The 10,741-nt window shown below is 43.0% G+C and overlaps 2 protein-coding genes across 3 annotated transcripts; both read left to right on the top strand.

The window, feature by feature from the left end:
• Positions 1–282: 282 nt before the first annotated feature.
• olfm4.2 (olfactomedin 4, tandem duplicate 2) lies at positions 283–2,172 on the top strand. Its single transcript, XM_085257270.1, has 5 exons — positions 283–355; positions 451–618; positions 703–915; positions 1,000–1,141; positions 1,228–2,172. Exons 1-5 carry the CDS (start codon positions 296–298, stop codon positions 2,019–2,021), a joined length of 1,377 nt encoding a protein of 458 aa, XP_085113396.1. The 5' UTR covers positions 283–295; the 3' UTR covers positions 2,022–2,172.
• A 2,091-nt stretch (positions 2,173–4,263) lies between these two features.
• rps6kl1 (ribosomal protein S6 kinase-like 1) lies at positions 4,264–9,892 on the top strand. Of its 2 annotated transcripts, none has more exons than XM_085256774.1 (12): positions 4,264–4,376; positions 5,050–5,166; positions 5,354–5,526; positions 5,805–5,929; positions 6,129–6,221; positions 6,396–6,443; positions 6,855–6,987; positions 7,121–8,563; positions 8,659–8,748; positions 9,245–9,327; positions 9,436–9,531; positions 9,627–9,892. In XM_085256774.1, the coding sequence occupies exons 2-12, from the start codon at positions 5,132–5,134 to the stop codon at positions 9,735–9,737; spliced, it is 2,430 nt and encodes an 809-aa protein (XP_085112900.1). In that variant the 5' UTR covers positions 4,264–4,376; positions 5,050–5,131; the 3' UTR covers positions 9,738–9,892. The 2 variants fall into 2 exon arrangements, with proteins under 2 accessions (XP_085112900.1, XP_085112901.1); XM_085256775.1 differs by having other exon boundaries at positions 4,347–4,568.
• Positions 9,893–10,741: the final 849 nt, after the last annotated feature.

The raw sequence follows: 10,741 nt of genomic DNA, 5'->3' as shown, positions 1-10,741 counted from the left end.
CAGGACTCGGGATCATAGAATGAATACTTGTCCAAATTGTCAGGTCATAAACATAACAACACAGCAGCAACACATGCTGTGCTTCTCATCCGCACCCCACATTTGTATTAAACGTGACGTGGCGGATTCCTCTGTGCTTGTCATAAGCAAACAAATACAATGCCTGAGTGTATGTTGGACTAAGATAATAAATTTGTGAAGAGAGAAGGTGTTTGAGATGGTCTGATAAGAGCTACCTTTAAAAACACTCTGAGAAAGCCACGGAGAAAACCTTTGAGAGATGAACAGAGACATAATGTTGCCAGCTCTTCTGCTGCTGCTCCTGCCAGCCCTCAGCCCTGTTTTGGCCTGGATTGTAAGTGCCTTTACTTTTCTAATAAAGCATGCAGGCACAGTGATTAGTTATGTCTTTTGAATGTTTTTTTGTTTGTTTGTTTGTTTTAATTTTAGCCAGTGGAGGACTGGGAGTCTGGAAATGTAACGGCATCAGTGAGTGAGTCAGGTCAGTGTGTTTGCCATGTTTTTCTGCCTGACACAACCTTCCCTGCTGACCGGGTTGAGCACATGCAAGAAGTCACTAAAGATCTGATGTTGGAAGTGGAAATCCAAATGAACAAGGTGCAGTAGGACTAAATAATTATGTGACATTTGAAAGCATATGCTGTAGTAAGACATTAACATTGCTTTTTTTCACCCTTCCAGATAGTGGGCTTTGAGGCTAAGCTGGCGGTCTACCTGCAGGACCTAACTGAGCTGACAATTAGAGTGAACATACTGGAAAGCAGTCCTGACAAATACATCAAACTGGACTTTGAGCTGCTCAGGATTGAGCTGAGAGAATTTGAGGCTCTGGTATCTCAGCTCAAAAACTCTCTCAACTCCTCCTCACCCATATTTGACAGCCTGTACACTGAGGTAAAAACTGCGTTTGAACTTACATGCAAATGACTTATTTTTAAGAGCACCTAATTTATGTGTCTGTCTTTCTGTGCTTTGTAGATCCACAACATGACCCTCATTGTGAACCAACTGGAGAGTTATGATGAGAGCAACCTGGCGGTGTTCCGCATTGAGCTGGCTAAGCTGCAGAAGAAGCTGGAGGACTGCCAGAAGGAGCAGGAGCTCATCAATCCAGATATTGGTAAGGCCACTGCCTTGGCTGGATTAACGCTGGTGTACGGTTTTGACATTACTAATAATTTTAAACATGCTTATTTTTCTCTTCAGGTAACTGCAATCACACGGGAATCTTGGCCCTCAGCAAGCCAATGGTGCTTCAGCTGAATGCTCATCTGACCCCAGGTTCCATTTATGGGGGCTGGGGAAAAGACTCCAAACCTCTTCGAGGTTCTGAGTCCATGTACTTCTTTGGTGCATACAGCTCCCCTTCAATCAGTGACTTTTACTTGTACTCTGACTATGATAAGCTGATTCTGAGGTCTGCATTCAAACACCATCGCACACCAAACGGGTGGGCAGGGCTTGGGAGCAATTTTATTGTTCACGGTAACAGCCTATACTATCAGCGCAACGCACCTCTCAGTATGGCCAAACTGAACCTGACCAGTTCCACATATGACTACAGAGTGATCTCAGCCGCTAGTTCGAAGTTCTCTTACAGTTACTCAGCCAGTCAGTTCTTAGACTTTGCAGCTGATGAAAATGGAATGTGGGTAATGTATGCTTCAGAGGCAAGCAAAGGGAAAATTGTCATTGCTAAGATAGAAGAAAAATCTTTTGGTGTTGAAGATCAGTGGAATACTGGTGTGTTTAAGGAGATGGTGGGTAATTCTTTCATGGCCTGTGGAGTTATGTATGCCACCAGGTCAGTGGATGTTGCCACAGAGGAGATCTACTACGCATTTGACACGAAGACCAAGGAGGAGAAACACCTCAGTATTCAGTTCCAGAAGTTCCAGGACAAATACACCAACCTGGACTACAACCCCACCGACCAGAAACTCTACATGTACAACAATGGCTATTATGTGTCCTATAATGTGAAATTTGACAAAGAATAATTTTATCTCTCGGTCATCTGCCGTATTGTGATCGATACGAGTCTTCTGTAATCTCTTATGCCCTGTGTTTTCTGTGATGCACTGGCTTTTGGCCATCTTTTCCTGAATAAAATTAAACTGAAGCATTCAAATAAAGTGAACAATTGTCTATGCACATAAATTATATCATTATGAAATTATGCCACACAAATTTAGCTTCAGATTTAAAATAGTTCTAGATAATCAAATGAAACAGGAAAAAATGCATGAATTTGATAAAACAATTCTTACTGTATTCAGATAAACATTTTTGCACACAAGTCCAATAGAAAAACATGAACCAAAATATGACAAATAGGGACACAGTGGTGCACATTTGTCCAGTGTTCACATGTTAAACAGGGGTTTAAATAACTGTGTGCTCTATCTGCGGCTGGGCATTAAGACTCACAATCAGAATTTAACATGCGCATAAAGTTGAGTATAAAATGTGATTTTTACTGCAGATTAATCACTTTAGCTTTCATTGATCAAAGTGAACTAATTGAGCAGTTCTTTCATGTAACTGGAGAGTTTACAGGAGTTTAAAGGAGATAATAAACTGTTTTAAACTGCAGCTGAAGATAAGCTGTTATCATGCGATGCAAATAAACATATACACACATTTCACAGAATTCATACAGGATTTATTTTCTGATACTAAAAACTCAAGTTTCTCACCATAAGTACTAAGATAAAGATTCGCCATAATCCTCTTTTAATTCTGTTTTTTTCATACATCAGATTAAATAAAGAAAACAAACAACAGGAACCCTGTCATGGACCTGTAGTAGTCCAAGGATAGTATGCATAATGCACACATGTGCACTAATCTCAAGGGTCAGTGATGCTGTTCTAATAAAATGTTTATGGCCATGAAATGATGTCACAGATAATAAGAGGAGTATTAGACTACAGATAACAGCAGCTGTCACATCTGAATACGTTAGAAGCTCTTCAAGCAAGAGCACAACTGCTTTGTCTTTAATGCTGCTCTTTCAATAAAACCGAAATACAAAAGACAACAACTGTGTACATGCCTGTAACTGTAAATGGTCTGTATTTATATAGCGCTTTTACTAGTCCCTTAGGACCCCAAAGCGCTTTACATATCCAGTCATCCACCCACTGGTGATGGCAGCTACATTGTAGCCACAGCCACCCTGGGGCGCACTGACAGAGGCGAGGCTGCCGGACACTGGCGCCACCGGGCCCTCTGACCACCACCAGTAGGCAACGGGTGAAGTGTCTTGCCCAAGGACACAACGACCGAGACCGTCCGAGCCGGGGCTCGAACCCCAACTCCTGAGCCACGATCGCCGTGGGAAACGATATCTATGTCACAAGGCCAGATACTTTGAAGTTCTACTACCTATGACACTGAGGGAAGTGAGAATCATCTTACAGATATTTCAGGAGAAATTTGTCAGCTTGCATACAATCCCACTAATCAGACGATCTACAAACACAGTGACATCATGGTTCCTATCATGAAACATTCAACACCCGGATATCTTCTTGGTCTCCTGTATTGTGATTGTCATAAATGTTGTCTTACATTGTGCTAAAATCAAAGTTTACCATTCAACTGGGTTATTTTTCTTCAGTTTGAATTAAAACAAAATAAAAATTTGATTTGATTTAATTGTGGATGGGTTAAAAAAAACCCTCTGTGGTGACTAATACCCCTCCCCTTTTGGATAAGGTTACAGCATTTGATCTTATGCCCCTCTTTCTCCCCCTTCTTCCAGGGACATGCTGGAGTTTCCTCCCACTTCCGTAACCCAATCCCTCCCTTGGGTGGGTGAGGGGGTGGGGGAGGACTTGCCTTTGTGCTCTGGTTGGAGCGTGGCTCCATCTGGTACCAAGTACCCACCAAAACCCAGCAGCTTATCAATTCTAAACAGGAGGAACCTTTCATTAACTGTACATGGTCGACATTAAAAAAATAAAATAATCGATTGTTGTATAAAATGAATAATTTTAAATGCGATTTGTCTGGAGAAATCTGAGGAAAATCCATTATTTTTAATTACATAAATAAATAAATAAATCTGGGCTGAAAATAGCCTTCAGTCAGTCAACACAAATACAGCACTGTCTCTTTAAATCCTCTAGCATCTGTCAGGATGACAGGGGGGAAGTGGTCTCTGTGTGTGGAATGGTACCCTAAAGTGACATCATGCTCAGCCAATCAGCAGCCTCGCCTGAGCTCTCTCCTCCTGTCCTGCTTGTGGGATGATGTGTTCTGGTTGCTAAAGACACGGGCTGCTGCTGCTGCTGCTGCTGCTGATGCTGCTGGGGCGGAGGGTCCAGGCCATGCTCGCCTTGCATCAGGTACACAGCGTGCATTTGTGCGGGTTACACGTGTTTTCTGTGGTGTTAGTGCACTTATGTATCATGATACACTGCTAGCTTACTGGCTATGAGGTGAATGTTGTGAAGATGATGGATTATAATGGAGGAGACTGCAGATGGGTCTGTGTGGCTCACACTTCTCAGATGATGACGCCTCCACGGCTGGATGGGGTGTGTATGGCTCTGATGTTTCAGTGTAGACTGAACTGGAGGGGGGATATAGGATTTTCATATATAGAAGGTTTTCTTTTGAGCCATAGCCTCCGCATGCAGCCTGATAATTCATTCATTTAATGTTATAAATGGCATACTAAAAATTTAATCAAGCCTCTTGTTAGCACATACTTTTGCTCCTTGGAAGTGATCACTGTCATGTGATTTGTGCGAGTCGATTACCCCAGTTTTTATAGCATGTACAGTTGGGAGTCCTTGTGTCTACACCTTTTTCAGGCAAGCCTTTGCGTATTTATCATATTTTAAGGAAAAAACATTGCATTTATGAGACATACAGCTATGAGCCTCAGTGCTCTGAGTCATCTCTCTGTCATCTTGGACATTTTCTGCTCTGCTTCTTTCCATTCATCACAAATAGAAGAGCAAAGCCTGCACTCACTTCCTGTTCTGTTCTAACTCTTTGCTTGTGCTCGCTCAGATGATCATGCCTTTCTGCAGAGACCCACGTTTTGGAGTCACTGGGAGCAGACACGCTCTGATTCCAGTGATCGAGGGCAGAGATGAGCCCTGCTGTTGATAAGACTGAAGAGCAAAGGTAATCTGAACGGTTGTGTTGTTTTAATATCATTTTAAAAGCCTCACAGCAGCAGTGTGATTAACATACCCAAGTTTTATATTCAGTTTCTGTTTCTGTGATTAGGCAGTTTGCTCATATCTCAACTATATTTAAATATAGTTCCATTTATTTAAGAGTAATGTCTAACTTTCCCTGCTATGCACAGGCCCAGCTGGACCTTGACGGGTCCAAAAGAAGAAGTGATGGCAAAAAGAGATTACTTGGTGGAGGCGGCCAAGCAGATCCGCATGGCACTGGACAGTGAGGTGAATGAGGACTATGAGGCAGCTTTCAGTTACTACAAGAACGGCGTGGACCTGCTGCTAAATGGGGTTCAATGTAAGTGGAAAATATCCGGTCTCTTTTCTGCGTGACAGAGTGAATAGGGAACATGGAAATGCATGTTTGCACAAGACATGTGATGGGAAGATGTGAACGAGTATAAAAACAGGAAGTCATAAACCAAAGGTTAAGCACAGATTTGCTTGCTGGCCAAATATTTTAGGTGTGTGCTGCTGTTTTATAGATCAAAGGTACTTTGTGGCATTTAATATATTCCCAAAGCCAAGGTTTTACCCACTTTTACTGGTGTGAGACTGAGTTTAATTGTTTTGCAGTGGATCCGAACAAGGATCGTCGGGAGGCTGTGAAGAGGAAAACAACCCAGTATTTGAAGAGAGCAGAAGAAATCTTTATAACACATCTACAGGATAACCTGGGGAAAGGGAGCTCTCATTTAGGGGTAAGACAATCATCCTTTGCTGCTTTTAAGAGAAGAAAAAAAGGCATCTTGTTTGTTGATCTGTATGCAGGGTTGTAACATATTGTAGCTCAGCAGTCCTTGCTTGTACTCTTCTCAAAGGACAAAACATTTAGTGCCTACTATCACAAACCAAGTTTCAAATTCTTACTTGAGATCCGGTTGATTTCTGTGTCATCAGGGCTACAGCAGTCTGAGGTTCCGTCCAATCAGACACCTGAGTTCACCCGTGGAGGATCTGGAGATGTGTAAGGTTGTGGGTGTGGCTGACAAGGTATGAAAGACTTTTGTTTTAATTTTGATTTTTATTGTTTCTTTTGCCTTTTTGCACTCCTTGTAGCACACAGTGAAAGTGTCAATGATCAACTGCGCTCCAACCTTGAAACTTGCTGTAATAATTTACCCGCTTTTATGTGGAAGGCTAAAGGTGTTATTTCTCATTCTTAAGGTCCTAATTGTGCAAAGTATGGTCAACAAGGAGACATTTGTGGTAAAGGTGAGTGTGCGCTCTATAGTAGCCAGTTGATCAACAAAATTATACCTATAAAAACACATCCATTGGCCAACACGTGTCCACAGATAGTTGAGATGATTTGAGGGGGAGGGTGGCTGTCTAGCAGCAACACCGTTGTTGTATTCTGTTGCAGGCTAGTCGATGCTGATTGTCTCCCAGAGTATCACTCCACATTAATCAAGGCTAAGAGCTCTCACCCTTTTAGCCAGTGCTAGTGCACCTCATATTTCAGTGTACAGATAGACATTGCAGCAGACAGGCACTTGGACCTACAGGGTCAATCCAAGCAGTGGTTAATCTACGCCTGAATGAGTAATAATGCACCTGCGTCTTTCTCATCTAGAAAATGCTAATTTATATATAACTATATGAGTCATGCTCATTATGTTCCAGAGCCTGGTTAAGTCTAGCTGGGAGAGCAGGGACCAGCCAACCATCATTCCTCAAGGGGTGCCATACATGGTTAAGCTGCTAAGATATTACGTCAGTGAGGATGCTGTGTATCTGCATTTGGAGCATGTCAAAGGTGAGCGTTTAACCACTGCTCTCACTGCTGCTGGAACAATGTGGATGGATTTTTGGTAACAGTAATGGAGTGTAATATAGAGGGTTTTTTTTCTTTTGTTTTGTTTGTTTTTTGCATTGCTCCTTCTCTGTAGGTGGGAGGCTTTTCTCCAAGCTGCATAAACTGAGGAACGAGAAGGCCAAGGAACACCCAGAATGCTTCGCTTCTCGCCATCATAACACCAAGCTGAAGACCAGCCGGACCTCACCTGCAATCAGCGCAGACTACCAGCAGAGCAGAAGTGCAGCGGTGATTCCTGAGAAACTAAACGACGAAAGCCCCGACGCAGACTTCCCTACCTCGTGGGATGAGACGCAGCAGCGACTGGAGAGCTGCGGGACTCACTCCTACATCGAAGAGACGGGTTGTCTGCAGAACACACGCTCGGCGGCGTCTTTTTACACCAAGCTTGATCGGCTCACTCTGCTGTCTGGCCCGACGAGGACACAGGTCAAAACTCACATCCATCCACCAGCTCCTAGTTTGTGTTTGCACTCCAGCGAAACTCAGGAAAAGCCAGCTCTTCCTCTCTCCTGCGCTCGTGTCAGTCAAGCTCTCGACGTCATGTCGGAGCTCCATAAAAAGAAACCTGGAATGGGGCTGATAGAGTGCAGCTCCGAATTCGAAGTGGCTTGGAAAGCTGCGGATCCAGTGCACAACTGTGAGAAAACAAACCCCTATGCACTGACTGACGCTGATTTATCCCTAGAACGAACTGCACCTCATACGAATCTGGACTCGTTTATTAAAGCAGGGTCACAAAACGGTGAAAATGTTTTGAGTTCTAGTCCTGCCATCTTGCATCTTCCTCTTCATTGCCAAACCCAGATCCATGGCAGGGCTTCATGGGATATGAATGGCTCTCCCCAGGGATCTGTTTTAGGTGTAAACTCAGCAGAATTAAACACAAAGCAGGAACGCAGCAGTCCCACTGTGGAAGAAAGAAATGGAATGGTAGTTATCAGAAGTACAGACAGAGTAGTATTTTCTGACCACAGAGATACACAGATCACCTCGGACAGTTCTTGGCCTTCCTCAGCTTCACTCTGCCTCAGTGTTACAGAAAAAAAGCACATGTTTTCCAGGGTTCCTTTGGCTTTTTCAGGGCTCAGTAATAAAGGGGAAGCCTGCTCAAGTGAGGCAAAAGAAGGAGTAGAGGAAGCCCGTGAGCTGCTAAGCCCTGGAGAGACGCGTGCACCTACAACAAAGGGATCATCTGTAGGCTGGTTCTCCTCTGGCCCTCATGATGCCCCGCCCAACAGGAAGCGAGAGGATGTGGATGGTTTTATAAAACCAGAAAGACCAGATGGTGAAAGAGAAGACCAGATCATAGAGGTGGATGGGTGGTGCCATCTGCCTCGGTTCCCTATCAAGTCACCCGGGGCTGCAGATAAGGCCATGCAGACCTGTTGGGGGCTTCCTGAGAATGAAGTGCGCATCTGGGGGGCACAGATCTTGTTGGCCTTGGAGAGTTTGCATCAGCAAGGCATCCTGTGTCGGGATCTTAACCCTAGAAATGTTCTGCTCACTAGCAACGGTAAGGCTATCAAATCTAGCAACTGTCAAAGACCACATGATAAAAAACCCAATTTGTGCTGTATTTGAGTTTAATTTGCTATAATGTTTTCACAGGAAAGGTGTGTTTGACGTTCTTCAGCCAGTGGAGTGAGGTTCAGTCAGAGATCAGCTCCAAATCCATGGAACAGATGTACTGTGCTCCCGGTAAGACTTCACTCTAAGCTGGCACCCTTGCTTACTCCTTAGCATAAACTGCCACCTAGTGGCAATGTCCATTTGGTCCACTTTGTCCTGAACAAGAAGTTGGGTACTTCATGGTAAGTGGAGAGGTCTCTATATATCACTTTTCTACTCTTCTTATACAAAACACCTTCACACAAGGACATTTTTCTACATCTAAGTGCTCTCTGTCTACCATTCACACTGTGATCCAGCATCAGGACAAACTTAGAGGTTCAGTGTCGTGCCCAAAAATACTTTGCCACACAGCCTGGAGCAGCCAGGGATCAAACCACCAACGTTCCAATTAGGCAGTTGGCCACTCTATTGGCTGAGCCACATTCACTCAGCTGTAGAGCCTTTTAAATTCATCTCAACCAACTCGACACATTGCAAGTGAATATAAAGCGATAACAAGAAACACACCTTCAGGAAGCATCAGTGATACCTGAACTCAGCTCAGCTTGATGTTTGTTGACAGAAATTGGCGGAGTGTCCCGGATCACAGAGTCTTGCGATTGGTGGAGTCTTGGGGCTTTGCTGTTCGAACTTCTTACAGGAATGGTAAGCTAAACGCTCTCCAAGCATATTAATAATGTAATAGTCTGCAACTTTTGAATTTTGTAAGTTTTGTACCATCCCTGCAAAATATTGGTTCTGACTCTCCCGCAGCCTTTGTGGCAGCTCCACCCAGCAGGAATCCACTCCCACACTCAGCTGCTCATCCCCGACCACCTGAGCACCGCGGCCGCTTCTCTGCTTACCGAGGTTAGAGTTAAGGGTTGAAAGATCTGCAAGGCTTTTGTTATAAAGAGTGTATTCAAAAAGTTTTAAACTGTGTTTCTACTCATTTTCCCTTACAGTTGCTCCAGTTCGATGCTGGTTATCGCCTTGGCTCTGGAGGTGGGGGTGTAAGTGACATCAAATGTCATCCCTTCTTCAATGGAGTTTCCTGGAAGGCTCTGAGCTGCTAGCAGGAGATGATCCCTGTGTGTTACACTGGACTTGAAACACTGGGCTGAATCCGAGCATCCTAACGTGGCCCTAACAGTTGTAGCACCGCATACTGGTTTCATTTGAATTTTGTGCTTCCCAAAGAAATATGACAAAATAAAAACTGAAACAAAAATGGTGAACTGTCACATGGACAGTGAAACAAGATGGATTATTTTAAACCCTTGAGATGTAACTTAATATATATTTGATGTAATTTTGATAGTTTTACAAGTTCAGTATCACCGTGCATGAAAACCGATGCCAACTAAACCTAACATGTGACAATTGAAAAAATTACTAATTTTGGACTACTTGATGTAGAAAAACAATAATGAAGAATGAATAAATAGGCAATAAATTGTTACATCTTCTTTGAACATCCCTTCCTGTTATAAAGCCTTTGTCATTTTGGGTTATCATTCATAAATAGGCCATTACTACGTCCAAAGATTGGCACAATTTTAAGTTTTGGTTTATTCAAATGAATTTTAAACTTTTTCAAATATGATTACATATAAAGTAGCCATTTGTGAAGTGGGACTCCCCAAAAGATATGCAGGGCTCATAACCAGGGACCCAAAACACCAGCAAATACTTGCATAATACCTAAAATATATCATTTTGAACATGCATTCTCATACTAAACTAGATCCTAAAGTATCATATCATGAAATGATTACATCTCTTGATAGTGACACATGAAAATATGAAAAGTGTAGATTCATTAGGGTGTGGACTGGGCTAAGGTGCAAAACACTTTTTAAAGACAGAGAAGGGTTTTTATTGTGCTTTCAAGTTCACTCCATAGCTGTGGACCTCCACAGACCACTCTGAAACTTACATTTAAGTTGACAGTTCCTTCCCTTCAGGAGTTGTGTTTCCTTGTTGTACATTCGGATATGTTCACAAAGTCTGTCACTGAGTCTTAAGGCTCCACAATTTTAAAACAACAGTAATACTATCAGGGATACATTAAACCTAT

Source organism: Mchenga conophoros, linkage group LG19 (assembly GCF_057382185.1).
Source record: "Mchenga conophoros isolate Kocher_MC1m ecotype Shallow Benthic linkage group LG19, M_conophoros_male_GT1.1, whole genome shotgun sequence".
NCBI lineage: Eukaryota > Metazoa > Chordata > Actinopteri > Cichliformes > Cichlidae > Mchenga > Mchenga conophoros.
This window is presented reverse-complemented; position numbering and strand designations above follow the sequence as displayed.

Coding starts and splice junctions, on each gene's coding strand:
- olfm4.2 (XM_085257270.1), top strand. CDS start 296: ATGTTGCCAGCTCTTCTGCTGCTGCTCCTGCCAGCCCTCAGCCCTGTT. Junction 619..702: donor TGGAAATCCAAATGAACAAG/GTGCAGTAGGAC, acceptor TCACCCTTCCAG/ATAGTGGGCTTTGAGGCTAA. Junction 1,142..1,227: donor GCTCATCAATCCAGATATTG/GTAAGGCCACTG, acceptor TTTTCTCTTCAG/GTAACTGCAATCACACGGGA.
- rps6kl1 (XM_085256774.1), top strand. CDS start 5,132: ATGAGCCCTGCTGTTGATAAGACTGAAGAGCAAAG. Junction 5,930..6,128: donor AAGGGAGCTCTCATTTAGGG/GTAAGACAATCA, acceptor CTGTGTCATCAG/GGCTACAGCAGTCTGAGGTT. Junction 9,532..9,626: donor CCGCTTCTCTGCTTACCGAG/GTTAGAGTTAAG, acceptor TTTCCCTTACAG/TTGCTCCAGTTCGATGCTGG.